The sequence below is a fragment of the Podarcis bocagei genome (genome assembly GCF_964188305.1).
Source record: "Podarcis bocagei genome assembly, chromosome: 12".
Classification (NCBI taxonomy): Eukaryota; Metazoa; Chordata; class Lepidosauria; order Squamata; family Lacertidae; genus Podarcis; species Podarcis bocagei.
In genome coordinates, this window is record NC_138137.1 from 32,027,661 (window position 1) to 32,050,135 (window position 22,475).

General features: G+C 39.2%; 1 protein-coding gene across 3 annotated transcripts in view; it reads right to left on the reverse strand.

Annotated features, from left to right (window-relative positions):
• Positions 1-1,660: 1,660 nt before the first annotated feature.
• Positions 1,661-22,475, reverse strand: part of GLCCI1 (glucocorticoid induced 1) — a 42,709-nt gene continuing 21,894 nt past the window's right edge. The window contains exons 3-8 of one of the 3 annotated variants that reach the window (XM_081164237.1): positions 20,133-20,219; positions 18,505-18,618; positions 16,909-17,061; positions 13,020-13,230; positions 5,226-5,346; positions 1,661-4,177 (exon numbers count right to left, since the gene is read on the reverse strand). In XM_081164237.1, coding sequence (XP_081020363.1) covers positions 3,826-4,177; positions 5,226-5,346; positions 13,020-13,230; positions 16,909-17,061; positions 18,505-18,618; positions 20,133-20,219 — 1,038 coding nt within the window. In that variant the 3' untranslated portion in view covers positions 1,661-3,825. The remainder of the gene's footprint in view (positions 4,178-5,225; positions 5,347-13,019; positions 13,231-16,908; positions 17,062-18,504; positions 18,619-20,132; positions 20,220-22,475) is intronic. The other 2 variants (XM_081164238.1, XM_081164239.1) reach the window with 2 other exon arrangements.

Sequence of the window (22,475 nt, forward strand, 5' to 3'; positions counted from 1 at the left end):
ACACACCATTGTGTTAACTAGGTCGCAGGCCTTTCCCCACCCCTTCTTATTTATTGCAGTCACATTCACAAGTCCAACCCCACAGCTGCTGAGATGGAACAGGTAATGCAAAGCAAGCACTATAATGAGATACAAGTTGCACCCAGAATTGCACCAAAGAGCAAAATACAATGCAGACACAGCCATGGATTAATCAAAATGATTATATTGCCATTGCAGCATGTTACTGGGATATTTATAAATATAATAGGCAAGTTAGAGAACTATCCACTTCAAACGCAAACTAAAATGCACTCATAGTAGGAACACAAGTACAAGAAAATGTTACTGATTTGTTTTCTCAAATTTATGGTGTTTGGGTCACTAAGTGAAGTGTTGTGTTCAAATGAGCCAATACTAAAAGCTTACTGGAAAACATGTCACAATGTTAAGCAGAGTTTTAAAGGGTGCTGAAGCGCATGATGACACTTTCCCACGTATATAAAAGCTGTTGCACTGGGGGAAATGTGCTTTGCTGAAAAATGATAACCAAACTAGGTTATGTTCTTTGGCTTCTCCTAAACAGTAGAGGTTTTTGGAATCTTTAATATGTTAGAAGACATTTGGAATAGTCCATTTTGATATGCCATTCCAGTCCTGAGACTGAAGAGAACAAGTTGCGAAAAAACAGTGAGCCAGTTCCCTGCTATTTGTTAAAGTCATGAGAAATGAAATCTACATCATCATAACAAGATGAATGGCCTATGAAGAAGGGAATGTTTTCTAAATTATTTAGTCAGGTTGGCACTAACCTTATTCCACTATGTACAGTGGAATGCAGTTTTTGCACCATGTTACAGTGGAAATAAATGATTAAGCGTGCAACATAGCAATAGTTCAGCTACAATAAGCTACCATTTCGATTCAATGATTGATTAATATTGCACTTTACAACCACCTTTTCTGCAGATATATGCAAGCAGAGAATCCCACCTCTCAACTAGTTTCTCTTCTTCCTGCTGCAGTTTCCTTATGGAAAGGGGAGTTTTAACACAAGGCAGCACTTTTTGTGATCCCTCAACCCTCGGTTCTGGAAAAGTTCAAGACTACAGCTGGTGCTTTTTCTGAATGTTCAGCTTCTAGACAGCTTTCAAAAGACAGACAACACACTACATTTTACAGGTTGTAGGGTGTTTTTTTCTAATAATTTTATTTAAATAAGACACAGGGACGTCTATACTGAAAAAATACAAAACAAAAGCCACACATTTCCTTGTGTAAAGCAATATTGTGTGGTAATTCAAATACTGTTCAGCACAGTGGCTAGAAATAACAGTACAACTATGTACAAAACTCTTGAAACAATATTTGACAAATTTCTACAGCTGAATGTAGGATATATTGGAGATCAACAACTGCTGGGAAATTTACATAGCAAAGCATTAGGTTTTAAACACATTTGATTCAGAACCTTCCAATATGCCAAGGGCAAATGTGTGTGACAATTAATATTTAGTTTCTCGTGAGAAAACAGAACAAGTAATATCACTGTAAATATTGTTCACCAGAGTTCATTCTTGATCTAAAAAGTCACCTGATAGTTTCTCATAAAACCCTATAACATCAAGAACCGTGACAATGTAGTTATATTTGGAAAAAAGAGAGAGGGTGAGAAGGTAGATGTACTGTCATATTCAACTTTAATGTAAAACTTCAAAGAACACACATTTAGGTCACAAGAAACTGGATGCTTTTTCCCTTACCCTTTATTAACATACAAACTATATAGTGCTTCCACCAAGGCCTGAGATTAGCAAGATTAAAGATACAGCCTGTTGCTGTATTAAAAAAAAATACTGTGAAAACAAAAGACAAACAGATCTTTTAAGCTTTCCACTCTCCGCCTGCTCCTACAGTCAGTCACACAGCAACTGAAAAAGAGGCTGTCAGTCCAACTTCCTAACAGGTTATTACCAAACTCTTTGGTGATGATAGGAAGGAAACTGGGCTTCATCTTGCAACAACATACATGTGCTGTATATTTCATTGCTTTTCTTAGGTACTTTTCACTGAGGCCTTTATTATTATTCCCCAAATTTCTTCCACAAAAGAAGCAGCGGAGAGAGTATAAATGCTGCAGCAGCTGCAGTCTTAATCTTTTCAGTTCCTGAAGAGGGGCAAAGTAGGCTTTCTTAGGAACAGGCTTGCATAAAGGTACTTCCACTGAACTGAAAGCACAGAGCTAAGAATATTGAGTGGGTCTCTTGCCTTTGGGGTCCCTCTTTGTATTGCAGGTTCATTCTCTCTGAAAGCAGCACTCGCACAGTTCCAGGGCTACTGTAATGTAACACTACTGGAGGCTTCTAAGCTATGCAGCATCTGGAAAGACAAGCAACTGCACTGCCTGCCCAACTTCAAACTGCAATAAATTTACCTGCCAATGGGCCTAAACCAGAGGGTACTAAGAAAGGCTTCGATTAGATACATGACTTAAAAACTATTGCTTCTTTCTTTCTTTCTTTCTTTCTTTCTTTCTTTCTTTCTTTCTTTCTTTTTTGTTTTTGTTTTTTTTCTACAAAACCTCATAGCCGCTTTAAGAGATTTTTTTTTAAAGTTCAGATGCAAAATACCCCCTGTACAAATAAAACAAAGTTCACCGATCATTGCTTGTCAAAAACCCGAGATAAATTTTTTTTTTTTTTTTGCAACCAGCATGTGAATGGAACATTTCCTCCAAAAGAGAAACTAAACATTAATTAAGACTCCTAAAATGGTAACAGTAGCATTTCACGTCCTTATAACTTGCCAATGCAAACGCGTGAGGAAATTCCCACCCACCCCCTCTGAAACCTGTGGGGAGGGGGGAATGAATTTGCTGAAATTAAACGAAAACATTCTTGCCTTAGAGCCTCTCTCTCACACACACGTCATGGAATGTTTCTTATGTGCAGCCTAAAACTGAACACTTTATTCACAACAGCTTAACAGTCATTAACTGTGCAAACACCTGAAACTTTAAAATGCCACAATTTACACGCTGAAACGATGGCAAATGCAACAGTTTTTTGTTTTACTTGTAACCACATGACAATGTGATGCAGCACACCACAGATTTGCTGGTTCTCCTCATGTTCACCCACGTCCAGGGTTCATATCCCCCTAGATCTGAATGCACTTTTTCCAAGAAAGTGGAATGTAATGAGGAAATATTAATGCATAAAATAAGGAAAGGCAGAAGAGTGATGATCCCTCTTTAGCTTTTTAGCTGTAAAATATTTTATATCCCAATATGATATACATTCCAAGTTACCTGAGTTTAGACTTCGAGAGAAGTACCTGAAGCTAGGCCATATAGGGTGGGGACACTGTGCAACTGTTGTGGCCATTTTTTTTTTTTTTTTGCATTGTATGTATTACAGAAGTTCAAAACATAAATACCTGGATAAATTGTAAACATAATCCTGAAGTACAGTATTTTCCATAGAATACAACACAGCAAGACATTTTCTATTTAGACAGGCAACCTTTGTTTGATATAGAGCTTATTTATACTGTAGAATTTGAAACAGAACACAGGACAAAGTACTAATCTGGTCAAACATTCTATGAAATGCATAGTCTCCACTTAAAATGCTTAATGATACACAGATTCTGCAAGCATTCTGCCCCCCCCCCCGCAAACTCACACACAAACACAAAAATGCTGAATGCATTTTTGTCCCTGCCAAGAACAGTGCTGAAATGCAGAAAGATGCTGATAAGTAGCTTTGTTTTGTTCCAGAAAAGTGCCACTCATGCAGTTGAGTTTTAGACCGTCCCTCTGCCTTTGCTCATCTAGATTATCATCTAGATTATCACGTAATTTTGAGGAGAGGAGTGTTCTTCGGACTGCAGTTCTTGCAAAAGCTGTGGTGGCTGCTGCTGGGATGGCTGTTGTACTAAAACCTCTGTAGAGTCCATTGTGCTGGTGTCGTCTGACAGAGAGGAGAAAGAGACCCGAGATGAAAGCTGCTCAACAGTCAGAGTACTCAAAGCTGTGCTTTGACCAGAGTTTGGAGAGCTTTTGAGCATCAGGTCAGAAGCAGGTAGTAAAGGGCCCAGAAGTTTTACAGGACAGAAAGCTGATCCGGTTGGGATGAAATTAACTTTGTTTTTGTCAGGACATGAAAAGAGAGGGGCTGAGACAGGCTGACGAGTCCTAAAAACAAAGGGGTTGAAAAAGAAATTAAAGTTACATACTTGAACATTTGCAGATAACTTAGCATGGGTTGGCAAGTTTTGTATGTTGCTAGAATGTGAGTGACAAGAAATGGGATTATTTGACAAATGGGCAAACATCTTCCATATTGGTAGTCAGCTGACTGATCCACAGCAACAAACAATATACATGCAAAAAGCAACCAGAGAGGTAAGACTTTTCCACAATTCCCTTCCCTAAAGGATTCAGATGCACAAACCATATCAGAAATCCATCAATGTGCTGTTTATCAATAGAAAACTCACTGTAGCAAACACACATGAAATGATAGCACAATGTCCTTTTTTCTTTATCTCTATTTTGTCCAGCAAAGCATCTACATTCACTTTAGAATCTTCTATTAATGATCCGGAAGCATTTTTTACCAGCATCTGGCTTCAGCTATTTTCCCAAGCAATATGTCTAAGCCGTCCTAGTCTAAATTAGTCCCATGCTATTTCCTTGTACAGCAAAACAGGAGAGAAAACTGGCCAAACTTTAAGATATTTCTGCATGTATGTACTTACATACTGTGTTCTCTCCCCCACTCCCCAAAACACATAGCTCAATTAAAAAAAACAAACCAAAACTCAAATACTACCAAAATAACTCTGGTCACGGCTGTTATTCACAGCTTCAAAGGCTAAAAAAATAAAGCTGAACTGGTATCATTATAAAGACAGCTTTACTCATGCTGGAAAATACTTTTTAGAGCACTGAAGAAACCATAGCTCTGCCTGCATTTCCTCCTCAGTTGTGCTTTTATACATCTGGGTCATGTGGTCAAGAACAAATAGGTTGCATTCCCGCCCCGCCCCCCGCAAGCTGACAGGAACACTTCAACTTCTTGCCTGTGCAAAATTGGCAAGAGTGGTTTGCTCCTGAAAGAAGAAGAAGGGGGAAAAAAAACCTCATCAGCTGGAGTAGTTTATTCATCTGCAGTTGAAAAGGTCCAGTAAAAAGGTTTCCTGCATTTGCAGATCCAGCTGATATAAAAGGCATTACTTACGACATTTCCTCAAAGACCTTCACTCGCTCACATCCCTCTGGGGGCTCTCGTTTGAACATGTAGCTGTTGTTGGGTTTAGGAGAGGAGGCATACTTGGGCAACGGTGAGCTACTCCCACTGTCTGAAAATTTAAAGCAGTTGTATTACTAGGGATTGAGAGTGCTTTTTAATTAAATTTGATTTCCAAACACGATGGCTTTTGCACAACTTCACTGCTAATGCCAGTTTGTTTCAAGTCACAAAGCTTCTTTTATTGCAGGCTATATCCAACACTCTGGTAGAGCACATTTCTCCTGAATAAAAGCTTTAGAGGAGCAGTAATCTACCATACAGCAGCACATAATGGGAGGATATTTTTATCCAGAATGTTACAGACTGAATAAAGCAGAGCTGTAATCCTGGAAACAAATAAGTTCTTTATTATGCATTTCAAAAATGTAAATGATCAGGGCAACATGTACAGCATATGCAAAGAAGGGCAAGTGGTTAATGATAACGTAAAGTTCCGTTGTGTCTTGTTAAAGCATAAACACAGTAACTGGAAAGTGCTCGTAAGCAGCTTTTGAAATATGAAGCCATTAGAAATATTGTCCACAGTAATGTCACCCACAGAAAAGACCAAAAAGGAAACAAAACCAAGGGCATATATAATGCAGATGCTGATCTTCAATCTGCTGTGTATGTGAGCTTTGGAACACAGGAAAGGGCTATTCATTCTCTGCATCCCTGCTTTTCATGGCTGACACATTGGTACAGCTGTTCCTGGTAACCCTTCTTTCAACCTTGGAATACCATTTATCACAACAGCAGAAACCTACAAAGAGCTCGGGCACCATTCTACCTCCTAAAATTCACCACTGGACTTACATGAGACAAGCTGGACAGCAGCCCTACATTCCTAGCTGTCCTGCATATGTTTCTTTTTCAGACAATGGCCTAAAACATTTACACTTTTAAGATCAAAAGGCTGAAACAGGCACCTCTCAGAGCCTTTTTACTTTTTTCCGTATCTTGTGGTTGTAAGTCCTGAACTCACCAAATGCTCAAATTTGTTCATACACTGTAGTAATGGAACAGGGCTTTTTTTTTTAACTTAAAAAAAAGGAGTTGCGAAGGAGTAGGCAACACTTAGCCTACTATTATATATAAATTATAAAATTATTATAAAGCTGAGGACTCATGATTTATTATTTAAAACACATTCTGTAACCCCCTAAGTCAACAAAGCTCTCAGAGAGGCTTGCAACAACCCCCAGTTAAGACAATCCCTGCCCTAAGGCTTACAATCTAAAGAGACACACAAGGCAAGAGGGAGGGGGTTATAGTTCTTATGACTAGTTGTATACCGCTTTGGGAGTGTTTCTTTTTTCCCTACAGATAAGCGGTATATAAAATTTCTTAAATAAATAATACTTGTGATGGGGACTTTCCAGGTATCCTGATGGCTGCTAGGTGAGAAAGGGCTGTAGAGATTGATCGCTTTCTCATCCTAGGATACATGGCCACGTAAACAACATTAATACTATCTAGGGCGATACTGCATTCCCTCTATGGAACTATTAGTATTCTAAAACAAGTCGGAGTGTGAGGAACTGCCAACAACAACTTTCTAAAGTTCTCTGAGAGCTAGTAGTAAAAGCCATAAAAGGAGAAACACAAGTTCTAACCATTGTTGTTGTTTTTTGAAAAGTTGAGTGTCATTTCTTTTGCTGTTTTCCTTTCCCCCCTTAAATGTCTTCCTCTGTGGTTTCGAAATCAAAGTTTGCTCTGAATAGACCCACAAAAATACCAGAATTGGATGGTTCACTGGAATTTGCTGGTAATAACTTTTTACCTATACAGCTCAATTAAATCATTCTAACATAATCCAGTGACCAATTACACTGGGTAAAGACTATGAAATGCCTACGGGCTCATTTCTATATCCTTCCGTTCCCTAACCATATATAGCACACAAACTTCCCTCCTTTCTTTCCTGTGTGTATTCAACCCTGTATGTTCCCTTGAAGTATTCAAAATTTAATTTTTCACATAATGCTAGTCCTAAAAAACTAACCCTGGAGGAACCACAGAGTAGTGAGCAAAGTCTTCAGTAACTTGAGAGGCGCTGTGCTCAACAGATGGCTAGCAAACAGTGTCAAAGGCTGGTTGTTTTTTAATTTTTACTTATCAGAAGTGAAATTTAATTTAAAAATTCAGAAAGTAAAGGCTGAAAACCAGTATCTTTCTTTGTGGAGCAAGGTCTCAAAACTGAACCCTCCAGCTGTAAATAGCACATGGGGTCACCAAACTGAATTCTAATCACTGGCACCCTGTGGAGCTGGCACTTCTAATGCAATAAAACTGCTTCTAATCACACGGCGGGCTGGGCCCTTCCTCACCTCCCCTTCTCCACACACACAACAGGTGCCATTAACATTTTCTCCACCCCCTGCTGTGCAAGATCACTCTCCCATCCCCAAGCAGACCATGGGTTCCCTTTGCAGACTTTATGTTCATTTTCTTTTGAAAATTTCAACCTCTTTAAGCAGCTCTTTATAGAAATGTAAAGTAAACAGCTGATCTGATCCAAAGAGCGGCAGTGGAGCCTGTGGTCAAAGCGCAGACTTAGACAGAAAAGAAAAGATGCTTTAGAAATGTAAAGCAGGTCTGTGTCTGGCCAGCAGGTTAGCTCTCCCCATGCTTGATCAATTATTAACTTCCATTTTTTATTCAGAAACACAGTCAGGTCCAGCTTAAAGCTGATTTACGACTGAAAAGTATAATGGGAATTTAGCTGGAGAAGAAAACAAGCCCTACGACAGGGAACAACAGAGCACGGAACCTTTGGGCATTATTTTAAATGCCTTTTTAGCATAAGACATTCAAACTTGAAATGGTCTCCTTCCAAAACACTGATACAGTACATTAATCAACTGCTTAGGTTGAACCATCACAGAAGAGGCCTAAAATTAGAGGTGCCAGATGGCTTGAAGAGAGATTAAACCGCCAAAGGTGGGATTCACATCAGAAGTTTGGGGACTTCAACTCTAGAACGCGAAGTGGGGGAAATATTCAACAATAAAAGGAATTGCCAGCTCTGTTCTGCAAACATGTTGTGAACTACCACTAAATGTGGTACCAAAGATGCTTTTCCAGTACAGTAGGCCAGGATCAAATTATAATCACTAGCAATGATTAGTCTGGCTTTCTTCCTAATAAAAAAGTATTTTAAAACATGCATTTCTGATAACCAATATTATAATGGGATTGTGTACTCCAATACACATTTCTGTAGCTTCATAACAGACAGTACAATGCCAACCTAGATCAATCTACTTTAGTAATTTCCCCATGTTTCTATAAAGTTACGAATTCTGCATATGTGGTACAAATACCTATGACTGAATAAACAAACTTGGCAACTGTTTTCCACAACTGAAAGATTGCCAGTGTTGGTGGCCTGATAGAATAGGTTAGGTAGGAAAGGTGTAACAATTGACATCCTCCCACCACCTTAATTAAAACAGAGCCAGTGATTTTCAACAGTTGAAACAAAGCAGAAAGTACAGTTGGCCATACTTCTTTAACTATTGTTCAGAGATTTAAGAACACTTCATCCAGAAATCTTCCTGGAGCTAGCGCATACTGTCTGGGTTGATATCAACAAGCTTTCTTTTCTGAAAAAATAGATTATCTGTTTAAGTTAACAGGAAAACGTAGTGTTCTGCAGTACCTTGTCTACATTTAGCAATATCACAATGCATTGGGGGGGAAATCACACATGGTCTAGCATACAAACCAAAATAATTATTTTATTCAATGCTCCGTTATTTTTCTGTACTCAATTAAGCACACAACACAGTTGATGGGGCAAATGTACATTTTAAGGGACCACTGAACTAGTGAGCAATTTGCACAGCCTTTTATCAAACTGTGCCTTGTTCCAGAGGTACCTGCTAACAGGTAACCATCTGTGAAAATAAGTATCAGATTCATCCTAAGGTAGCATGTACAGCAATTAAAGTTGTAACCACATCAGAAACTGGCTAACCCAAAAATACAGATCCCCAATGATCTAAACTGGGACCAGTGCAAATCATCTGGAGTGAGAGGTGAGGAAGGAGGTAGCTCAGTTAGTGGGCAATAACCAATTATTCAAGGTGGGGAGAACAAAAGAGGGGTGCCGAAAGCTCAAAAATGAACTCTCCAAACTCGCTGATTGGGCATAAAAATGGTGAATGGAGTTGAATGTTAGCGTAAAATGAAACACATCCGGACAAAACATCCTAATTTCACATACATCCTGATGCAGTTTGAGCTGGTGGTGACTGGCCAGGAAAAGGATCTTGAGTTCATGGTGTATTTTTTATTTATTTATTTATTATTATTATTGCACAATTCTGGTCATCACACTTCAGAAAGGACATTGGAGAGAGAGGCAAAGGGTAACCAAAATTGTCAGTTCTATACGAGGAAATGTTGCAGCTTTTCCGTTATCAGGACAAAGAGAAGTACTTTTTCACCTAATAGTTGAACCATGGAATTTGCTACTGCAAGTTGTGGAGATAGCCACCAACACGCAGCTTTAAAAGGGGATGAGACAAATGCATGGAGGGTAAGGTGATGGCCACTAGTTATGATGAGTATATGCTACCTCCAAGAACAGAAACACCATGCCTCTGAATACCAGTTGCTATGGAACAAACAGGGGTGTGCTATTGTGTTAATGTGGTGTTTATGGGCTACCCATAGGTATCTGGTAGGCTGCTGTGGGAAATAGCAGACTGGACTAGACAGGCTTCTGTTCTGATCCAACACTGCTGTTCATATGCTCTTAAAACTGTTCTTAAAACTGTTGATGCAATCAGCCATTATCAGATAACCCAAGATAATGATAATGGTGGCAGCTCTGCCTACCGAAGAGAGAGTTTTGTGAATCCTTCAAGACTTCTCTCTCTCTCTCTTTTAGGAAGAGGAGATGTGAATGCTACTTTTCAGGCATTCTGCTCTAGTGCATTCCCAAAGCTGGATCTGTGCAGGTGTAGATACCATGAAGAACCGTGACCTTCAATCGAATGCACTTATCACATCAACTCCAAAAGAACTCTTATCTGTGTTCACCATTTCAGACGCCATTAAGAGAAGCCCTCTCTGTAAAACCAAGTGCTGACATTGCTGAAACATATCTTAATGGCCACAGGCAAAATGCACAGACATGGACTTAAAGTTCTGCAGAATATTATCCCCCCCCCCCCCCAACTAACAAATGTTAATCATTCAACAAGCATTTGAATGAGGTCTGTGAGCATGAAACTAAGGAAACTGGAATTTTCTAGAGGTGATTTAGCCTAGTACCTCTGGGTTTGGTGGGCTGAATACTTGAGTTTTAGCTATATAAAAGGCAACATCGAATTTGGAAAAAGGGCTGGGGTATGTAAGATCTGTGGTGGCAAAGCGCTAATATAATGTAGGAAGCATGGTGCCCTCCACATTTCTTTTTACTACAATTGCCGTCATCCCTGATCATTGGCCATGCTGGCTGGGGCTGATGGGAGCTGTAGTCCAAAACACAGAGAGGATATCTCGTTGGCTAACCCAATTTCTAGTATGTGAAAGTGACAATAACGGACTTTTTGTTTGTTTGTTTCCTTTGAATACCAGTTGAAAGGATGGTTGACCATCGAAAAATTTACTGGTTGTTAGTGTCTAGACTGGGTGCTTAGATGTAGATAGCTTATATATTATAGACTGTTTATCTATTGCCTGGCGTGCTCTGGTCCATGGGCTCACGAAGTCGGACACGACTAAATGACTAAACAACAACAACAATCTATTGTTTTGTTTTTTATCTGTCCTTGTTTTATTGTATGAGTATTTGTGAATGTCTGGTAGTTTTACATTATTTTATTGCTCCTAGTATTGATTGTTCATGATGAAGGGTGGGATAGAATATTTTTATTTTATTTTAATTAAAATTCAAAGTGAGATCATGATCTTTACTTAGTTTACCATGAAGCATATATCCAAAAGGCAGGCCAGATTATAAATCTCTCCTCCAGAAGTTTTTGGACTTTAATTCCCATCAGCTCCAACTAACAGTCAATGGTCATGGATAATGGGAATTGTAGTCCCAAGATCTGGAGGACACCTTCTGTAAGTCACAATCCCTAGGCCTTTTTTTGGTTTTTTGGCATTTCAAGAATGTCTTGCCTTTTTGTGGAAAAATATTCTATGTCTGGCTTCAACTGAGTAAAGAAACTAGACCCAAGATAGCAAAATCACATGTTGGGGTTGAGGAAGTGTCCATGCATTGTAATCCTCATGAAAGAGAGAAAATGGCAGGGCTACAAATGGGAAAGAAAGTTAAAGAAAGAAAAACATGAGGCATGTGAGGAAATGCTTTAATTGTAAATGATGTGCACGAATATGAAAAAATAAAGGCAGGATGTGGCCAGAAAACAGAAACAGAAATTAGCATGGAAGATGGAAAACAAAAGAGGAAAGAGCTGGAGCACTCTAAAAATAATTGGGGAAAAGATGGAAAATACAAGGCGTTTTTGTTTGTTTGTTTGTTTGTTTGTTTGTTTGTTTACAATACTTAAATGGAGAACTCCCCTTCTGCTGTTTTTAAAATCTGTATACCGGGAGACTTCATTATTTTATTCTTAATTTAAAACAGCTCACATTGACCAGGAGGCCTACAACTAGTGTTAAAAACATGCACGTATTCAATCCTACAAACCTACATTCATTCCACAAACCAAGCAAACTAATGATCCCAAGGCATGGTCTGAAAGCACATGGTACATCAACTTTTCTGAGACTAAGCAGCCAGGAGCCTGGTCAGTGTGCAGATGGAAAACCAGCTGGAAATGTCCCACGTGTCCTTCAGCTCCATGGAGGAAAAGGGGTATATAAGAGAAACAGACACATGTATTTGCAGATTGTGCATAATCTGTTCTACTCCTGATAGTTATAAAGTGAACCAAGCACCTTTGCAGAAAACTGAAACCACTCCCCACTCCTTGTGGTTTCTGCACTGTCACCAAGCATCGGCCATATGCTTCTAAGCTTCTGTTTGCAGCCATTAAGGGCTATAACTGTAGATCTAAAAAAGGAGACCGAAAACCAAGAATCTAATCATGCTGAATTCTGGGTTCACCACCAACCCTTATGCTTGAGTAGAATTGCAAAATTCAAAAAACCATTGACTTTGCCAAAAACTGAGAACGCTGCCAGACTTTTAAGGCTGCAAAATCCTATATTCACTTTTCTAGGAATCAATTACTATTAGACTCAGTGGGGCTTACTTTGAGTAGACATGCATAGGATTACTCTGTTAAATACATACAGTGAAACATGACCAGCATTGATTTCATTCCCACAAGTCATTCTGTTGCCATAGTATTTTGTACACTAGACTCAAATATATTATTGTCTTCCTAATTTACCCTTTAAATGACCAATAAAAGTGATACCGCAACCACAAACTCTGGATTCACTCATTTCACCAATAATTCTCACACTATTTTATAAAATATTCACTTCATGCTTTTCCTTAACTTTTCATACTATAGCTTTCATAAAGAGTTAAGCTCATTTGCTGTGTCCTTCTGACATTTATGGAAGATGTTTGTGAAACTGCACAAACAAAAGGGAAAACAAATGTAAACAAGCAAAAACAATTATGAGCAGTCTTCAGTTCACACCAACACGACAAAATAAAATGAAATCAAAAATCTGATTTAAGCACAATGACAGTACAGCAGAACAAAAGCAAGCCATGAACCAATTATTCAAATAGACTCTCACCTTTGTCACGGTCATACAGCATGTCTTCTGTGGAGCAAGGACTCCCATCCTGAGACTCAGGAGGACAAAAAGGAGAAATGCATGGGGAATGGCTGCTGCAGCTGCTGCTGCGCTCTTGCACAGAAGGTGTTTGTGTATCGATGCTACGCGTGCTGCTGCTACGATAGTGAGCAGGTAAGGGAGCTCGTCGGCCATCAGGAATATCCAAGGGCTGCAGCAAAAACAACATCCTTAAAAGGCACAGTGAAAACTCCTGCCCCAGAGTGAAGTCTGGGACCTGGAGGGCACTTTGACCTGTGCTAATTTCTTTCAAGCCAGAAATGACCTTGGGAGAGGGAGGGAAGTCAGCTTCTTACAAAAGGAGGCAAGTGACACAATGGCATGCTGTTCATCAACTCATTTAGTGCAAGAGACTGCATGAAAATTCTAGTCACTTGAACGTGCAGCTATATCCTTAAATAAACATCAAGGCTAGATACACTTCAGCCGTTAGGCCACATGCTGATATTTATGCTTACTAAACAAATGGTTCAGCATTATTTAATAGTAACTATATTAAAGGGACGCGGGTGGCGCTGTCATCCAAACCATGGAGCCTAGGGCTTGCCGATCAGAAGGTCAGCGGTTCGAATCCCTGTTGCTCAGTCCCTGCTCCTGCCAACCTAGCAATTCGAAAGCATGTCAAAGTGCAAGTAGATAAATAGGAACGTGACTGGACGTAATGGCCAGGGGTCCCTTTACATTTTTATATTAAAGGAAACAAGAACAAGACATTTTGCAATTTCAAAAGAGACAGGAAATGTCACACAGCTTAGGACTATCCCTATTACAATTAAAGACAATAACCCCCCCCCCCAACAACATCAAGAGAGGAAAAACCCCACAAACACTAATTTTAAAGCACAGTCCCCTGGGATCTTGTCATAAAGGGCAGGCAACAGTAATTTAAGGGGTCAACTCAGACTTCATTTTTTCCATGAACTAGTTTCTCTTTTCTTAAGGAGAGTTTATTATTGCTTTCAGGGTAGAGAGAGTTGAAAGAAAGCAGTGAAGCTCTTCCATGTTTTCTACAAAACAGTTTTGCAGTCTTTTTTTCCTTATAACTTACATTTTCACTGGGAATCTTTCTAAAAAGAAATATCAAACTTTATGATGGTCTCACCGTAGACATGTCATTCATTAGAAGTGAATTACTGACAGCCTATTCATACCACTGTTCAGCTACCATCTCATCAGCCTTGATTAACATAGCAAGTAATTCTTTCAAACACAGTAAATAAGTTGTTAAAAAAGAAGTACACAGATTAAATTGTGATTTGAAAAGTTAGAGGCATCACACTTCAAAGAAAATACTGACAAAAGAGAAGAGTGATGCAAAGATACCGACTTTGCTTTAAGATCACAGCAATTTTTGCTTTCCTGGAAAGCTGTAATGAAGAAAATTATAATACACTGATGTGCACTCCCTTTGAGAGAAACACAAAAGGCTTAAGTTCCAGAAAGTAAGATTTAGCTTAGGTAATGCCTTCTTGTTCAACATCCTGTAAGTGTTTGAGAAATTACTCTAGCGTTACAGAACACTATTTTCACTTCATTTTTTCTGGGCTTTCCAATTCTTCAAGGCATTTCATTTTTGGCTGATTTAGAAACAAAGACTGAAGTTTTTCCACTAAGTACTTTTCCCTCAAAAGCTTTTAAATGGCATCAACAAATGTATAAAAATAGCTTTGTCTTGCTGTCAAATAAGCAATGTTTCAAGAAGGCTTTCCATTTGTAACACTTAAAGCCTGATCCTCTGAGCGCACATGAACTGCAGCAGCAGACATGCCAGAAGGGGCTCTGCAGGGTGATAGCAACATGCCACCCCAAACCATTTTCTTCAGGGGTCTTTCCGATCTAAAGGTACTTTTAGAACCATGCGTCTCCTCTATGAGAGGTTGGGAGGGTAGCAACACAAGAACGGGCCTTTTCTGCAGTGGCTCCCTGCTTATGGAATGCTCTCCCCAGGGAGGTTTGCCTGGCGCCTTCATTATACACCTGTAGGTGCCAGACGAAAAAGTTCCTCTTCAACAAGGCCTTTGGCTTATTAACAGTCTATGTCCTTTTAAATGTGTTTGGGGGGGAGGTCAATGGTTTGGTTTGGTTTTTATTATGTATTTTGTATCTTATCTTACATTTTTATGCTGTGAACCACCCTGTGATCTACTGATGAAGGGCAGTATACAAATTTAATAAATAATTATTTTTTAAAAAATATATTAAAAAACTGAAACATAAAGGAGCTGCAGCAGCTCTCTCATTTTCATTTCCTCCATCAGCACCAGCTGGCACCAGTGTGCTATACCAGGGAAAGTTTCATGCATCCCAGAGAGGTAGTGTTGATATCTTCTCCCAAGCTGGCAAACTGACACAAAGCCAAGCCACCTATGAGAGCATGCTAGAAGAAAAGGTCTGAGTTAACTAATGTTATGGTTTGCTGTGTTTGTGTCTCCATCAGACATGTATATATTTGTACATATATGCCTATCTTTGTCTCAATCATAATGCGTAACAAAAGCAACAGAACCAAAATTTTAAAAACTGTAAGCCTATGAAACTAACTACTTTGCAGTTATGTGGCTTGCTGTCCTACTTAAAATATAAGTTACTTCAGAACCTCCTTTCAATTTAGGGTAGCAAAATCCCAGAAACCTATATAAAAACACCTGTGCCATTCAGCATTTTCTGCATTCTTTTCTGCATTCTGCTGGATGCTTACTAATGGAATAACAATTATGCCTGTGAAGAGAGCATACTGTGATGTCAGCAATAGCTAATGATCTCTCAGTAACTCTCATGAGAGCATGGGACACGAAGCTTTGAGCTTATTAAAGCCTATGACCTAAAATGAGGCATGAATTTCTGTTATTGGGCAGATCAAATTATACTAAGTGCCAATTATTCAGCAGGCATATTTTCAAGCGTCTAAAAAGCACATTATGAAATGTAGTAGTTGATGAAGAAATATAAAGCAATATAGTACATGTAAGCCCTGTCTGGGCAGTAGCCTTCATCCAACACAGAAATTATTTGCATATATGGAGTACTGAATATATTGACATATGAACTCTCGCCTACACCCCCCCACATACACCTGTAAATGTGCATACTTTTCTAAAATATAGTTTCTTCAGTTGTGACTTCTCTGCTGTAATTCTGGAGATAACAAGAGAAATATTGGATCTAGTTGTAACTTTGGAAAGGGGATTCTTTTCAGCTCAGTATTGCCTCTCATCAGAAGCCCTGGCAAAAATCCAGCAAATCACTTAAAACTTTGAGGAGTCCTAATGAAATCAACATAGTTCCTCCTCATTGTACTGCTTGATCAGAGCATAAGGGCTCAGAGACCTAAACCTTGAACAGCCAGCAATAAATGTTTAAGAGGACAAGTATGTCCATTTTATTTTTCACTTTAATTTTGGGAGGTATTATTGCCACAATGACAATGACACTGTAATATAAATTGTGGGGAAATGGTGTAAAAAGCAGTATTTAGGAGATTTCAGCTGTTAAAACTGTAACCACTCTGAGTGTTTTAAGATCAGTTCTTGCACTGTTTTATTCAAATTACTAACCTCTAAAAATACCGATCACACAAGATGCCTGGATTACTTTGCCACCACCATCATTGTAGTTAAATGCAGTAGTATATATTTAGGGTTTTTTTGCCACCTTACACTACCAGGTTCTTTGTAAAACTGAAACTAACTATATTAGTTGCTTATATGAATACATGCAGAGTATTTATGCTCTCAGAGATTAGTTCAGTCATTTTGCACAGATTCACACATTTCTACATTCAATTTCTATATTATGCAGCTTAAAGTAACCATGCTTAGCATCAGCTTACCTTGGACATTTCTTCCTTTCCACTGTTCTCTTTGATGAACACCTTTTCTAGTTCTGGACTTATTCCTTCTACATTGCACGGCACACGCGAAACAGCTGATTTTGGCACTGAAATGTTTGAGAGCGGCATAGGGACTGATCTCGATATAGAAGCCTTTAAAGACAAAAGATATGTCAAATTTAGCTTTAAACTTATAGCAGGATAATTTATTATGTGAAAGTTTGAGCTGTGCACTCATCTGAAGGTAGAGAAATATTAAAGAGCTATGCATCTTAGATTTCTGATGAAAAGGAAGAAAAGTTTACATCCCTACTTTTATAGAGCTTTACCTGCTCAGTACTATGCTTATCAAAGTGATCAGTGTACTGGATCAAGAAAAAAGACATAATACTTGCAAGGAACACTGTGACATCCATGACATCAGAAAACCAAACACATTAAACAAATCCAGCGGTATATGCTAACAGCCAAATGTGCAGCCACTGCACCAAAGGTATCGGAGTGTATGGTAGTAAAGGGTATTTTTCACCCCACATCCGAAAGGGCTGAATAAACACAGACCTCTAACGAGTTACATGGTACTTATCAGGAGTCTTTGTTAGAGCAGAGGTTCTCAATCTGTGGTTCACTGATTACTGGTGGTCTGTGAGCTCCATTCAGGTGGTCTGCAGAATGGTTGTGAACCAGTCAAGACTATCTGTACTTGACCCTGCAGTTAATTACTACCCCCCACCCCCAGACAATGGAAAATACGGGCATTCTGACCAGCACCAGATTACTGAACTGGTTAACAAGGCCCTAGGGCCTGTGCTGAAGAGAAATACTGAAGTGGACTGCTGAGGACCACCCCCACCCCCACCCCCCCAGCAATTTTCAAGTGGTCCATGGGGGAGGGGGATGTTTGGGAACCACTGCACCGGAGGTTTTATATCCTGTTCTAAAAATGATTGCAGATAAATGTGAATAATGAGTACTGAAAAAGGGCACAATTGGTTTAAAATATTGCTGAATCTTTCTTAATGCTGTATATAGTCATTTGGTGCGCAAACACTTTTTAAATCCTTAAAACAAGGGTTTCTAGCAAGGTGGCTGTGACTAGTAAGATGGTTCAAGTATCCTGCTTCAGTGGGAGTAAAATGACAAAGATAAACAGGACCTCCTTGGTCAGCAGGACAGAATAACCAGGTGGTGATATATTAGCATTTTTAAAACATCACAAGTCCACAGGAGGACAGCAAGGTCAAATAACTGTGACTATAAATAATATAAATGGTTGTTGCTGCTGAGAAAGTGGCACTCCTTGACTGCCTTTAGTGAGTAATTTGGATGCCAGGATTCAAACCTAACCCTTGTTTCTGGTCAACTCAATGCTGCGAATTTATTATTTTTAAACAGGAGAGTTCTCCCCAACTTTTCCAGGCTTGTTAAACAACCTGTCACTAATTTTTCCTGCATGAATTAAAACTGGTATAAAATCGTCCTTATAATTCATAACTATGGAATCCATTTTAAACTGTAGACAGAAATTCAGAAGTGGAAAAGGATGATCACTGTTAATTCTGAAGGCTGCCTGAACAAGCTCAGTTGTCTGCTTACCTGAGTCTGATTGATTGCTATATGGTTGCCATGGAGAGGCGACTGACGTTCTTTTTCTTTATTGTGACGACTACTCTGTTTACTGCGCTGGAGCTGCTGTCTCAATTTGGCAATCTAGCAGGAAGAGGAGACAAAATCAAATAAAAGAAGGCGTGTAACTGACAATGCGCACATCTTGAGTCTAGCTGAAAGGGGGAGGAAAGGCACCTGCCATACAAATAAGACTAACTACAAAACTACAATATCACACTTCAGAGATAAACATGGGTTACGATTACTGCTTCTTGCATGGAATTTAGTTGTCCTGATATGAATGCTCTCTTCCAAATACTAACCATTAGCTTAACATGAAGAGTTGCTTTCTATGATTGTTCTGAGAAGATAAAGAGGTATATTTGAGAATCACAACCATATCTAAATGTTCATAAAACATAATGTTGTAATTCACACATCTGCCTTGGAAAGAAGATACACTCATTCTGACCTGTTTACAGAGCTCTGAACATGCCTTCTAAGACAGAATGGTGTACTGTACTTACAACAGTGGATTTTAATAGAGTCTATGATGAACTCTCAAATACAACTGAGGGCTGTCCTCCAATGCAAAAGCCTAATAATGATGGGATTGATTAGAATGCAACCTTTCTCAGAAAAAAGGCTGGCTGCTGCTCTTTTGCATATGTAAATTAAAATAGCTTTCTAAAGTTACTCTTAAAACAAACAGCCAGGTGGCAATGTTAGCTAACCAGAAAAAATCAACTAGGCTTTGATGCCACAAAAAGGCATCATACAATAAATAAATAAATAAACTGCACCATTTTATTTCGCCATGTAAAGAATGTGTGACATTATATCTAGGAAGATCTTGCTCCTATAAGCAATAATCACACTTTTAGCACCTTTTGAATATATTTTCAGTTTGAACCTTAAACCCATCAAGAATGTTAGCATTGTTCCCAGTGCATAGGTGTTTAACACCGTCCTATTCTTGCTCTTCACTGTGTTAATTTTGTTCGTTTTACTCCTCTTAAAATATTTCAGCAGAGACTTGCGGGGGAGGGGGGTCCAACTGAGCAAGCTGGAATACTTGCACTGACGAGGCATTTACTTAGTGCTGCATTGTATACAAGCAACAATATCTACAGTAATATGCAGTATGCCATTTCTATGGTGTCAACTGAGCATATAAGAATTACTGTTACAGACAGTATATGATTATTTCAATTTTAACATATAATACCCAAATATATTAATTGGCTTTCATGTTAATTGTGGCCAAATAATGACAAGAGTATGTGAGTCACGGATACTAAGTTATATTTCAAACATCACTGCAGGGACATTTTTGAATCTGGGACAGATTTGATTCTTATCACGCATCTATCTACCTTTGGAACAATGCACACAATAACGTAAAACAGTGCAGTACAGCTTTATGTCAATATTATCAGAGAGTACTCTACTGACTTCCCAATGCATTCTGTCCATTCATGCACATTAAAGAAACCCTTAAATCGGGAGTTTGTAAAAGGGAGAAGAACATGAATGTGCTACCATGGACAAACTACATCCAGTGAACCTGTGAGACTTGAGGGCCTCCTGTTTGTCAAACTGTTATAAACACTTACTTCTTTTAGTTGATCAGCGCTCCCCCATGAAGCTGAACGCTGATGCGATCTCTTTTCTAATACCTCTTCTGCCCAACAGCTAGGTGTCTAAACGAATGAAAACCAACAAGTATGATATGGCACCATTACTTGCTCTTGTTTTGATCTTATGTTAGAACACCATTTAACAGTTATATTGCATATATGTATATTTCACATATGTATCTTCTTAAAGCAGGGTCGCCAATGTGGCACCCATGAGTGCAATGGTGCCCTTGAGGTCTGCCCCTGGCACACCCAAAGCCTCTGTGCTCTGCCCCCCACTTCCCCCTTCAACATCAGGTGGTGAGGGTGATTAGCTTTTTCTACCCTGAACAGTAGACAGAGCTGAAGAAGGAAGCTAGAAGAGTAATGCTCTTTCCCACATCCTCTTTCAAGTCTATGTGCTTTTTAAGGCTCAGATTAATGCTACTGGATCCGGTTTTTGCTCAGATCCCTTGGAAAAGCGAAGTCTGTGTACATGCACTTTATAGTTTTCTCACTCTTGGAGGTGGGGGTGAGAAGTGACCAGAGCAGGTGGTGCCTCACCATCCTTGCTCAAAAATCCAAATGTGCTCATCAGGGTAAAAGATTGGGGGCCTCTGCCTTAGATCAGCCCTAAAAGAGGATTAATATCCTTTATTACTGATGGATGCTGTTACTGGGGGAGAAGGGGTTTAGTTTGCCGAAGTGAGTTTGTGGCAGAGGTAACATTTGAACCAGAAGACTTCCTGGTTCACAGCTCAGACAACTAGTCATTTCTAGGCACGACAATACCTCTCTACAAACAACATGCAAGAGAATTTCCTTCATATGTTGCTAATAACATTTTCACCACGGAGCACTGTTTTAGATAAGTGCACATTTCACTGCTGCATACTGAAGTCACAAATGCATGCTTAGAACATGAACTAAATTAAAAACTTATAAACAGCAAGAACACAGACCATGTAATATTGGCAACTTGCAAGCTGTGCTCCTGCCACATCCCCCACTTTTCTTTACACTGCATCTGCTATATTGAAAAAGTGGCTTGCAAAGGCAAGTTGAACCACATGAACAGAAGCAGATGTGAAAAGCTTCAAAACAAAGGAAGCACTTGTTTAGAAGTGCACAAGTGAAGTGCTTTAGTGCAACTGCAAAATACAGATTCCCAGACAAATAAAGAAAATAAATATTTAGCTCAAGAAAAAGGACAAGGAGTAGATATTGTAGTAAAACTTGCCAAAACGTCAGCCTGTGGGAATGAGAAGTCAGATTTGCAGTTTTGAATTAGAAAATGGAGAACTGGAAGTAAGATATCTTCTTCAGAGCTATCCCTAAAGCAAAACCTATTCACTCAGTACCACTCATCAGATTACATTGAGCTTTTTGATATCAAACTAACACCTGATTATCTATACTGTAATACTATGGGTTACACCATTTGTCATTTGTGTTAAATGGTAAATGGGTAATATATTTAAAATGTTAATCATGCAGAAGAATTGGAGACATTTCTAAAGACACATATAAGAGATTCTAACATTTCAGTGGCTCCACAGACCCAACAATGGACTAATATGTTCATCTGCAGGCACAGTAATTCCTTTCGCAGCAGAGTGGCTTCTCTCACCCTTACTTGTATTTAATATTCAGAAAATGCGTGGAAATTTTTGACTATGCACAGAGCAAGCTTGTAATAAAACACTTGCCCTGATTGAAAATGGGGCATAAAAGTTGCCTCCAGGCAAGGTTCTTATCACCACCACCTCTGAGCTTCCTCTTTTCTTCTGACAGATGCACATTCACAGACCTCAGCTGTGGTTGTGGTGCATATGAGAGAGACTCCACCCAGACTGGCAGTAGTAGAAGGAAACACAGCAGCAGCATGGCCACTGCAGTATCTGGCTTCCTTCAGACAGTGAAAGAAACACCAAGACAAAGGCAGCTCAGCCCAGAGGCAGCCCTAACAATGCTATTGCCCCAGCTGGCAAAACATGCAATATGTTGCATGAGCTTGCTTACTCACTCTCCTGTTAAAGGGAGCTCACATTCCACAGCACTATCTGATCTTTTTTAGCTGGTGATGATAGGGACTGAACATGCAAAGGATGTGCTTTTTCAATGAGCTATAGTGTCTTCCCATTTAAGTGTCAGAGGTTGAAAAGTATTGCCAATAAGGCCCTTTAAAAGCAACCATGTCAAAAGGACCATAACCCAAAATTGCTTTAACAAGCAGGTAGAAAATTTGAATTTTCAGATTTAGGAATGCCATAGCTCAAGTTGCTGGCTGGCTTTTCAATGGACACAAAGATGAACTAGAAAAAAAAATTGCACCAACTC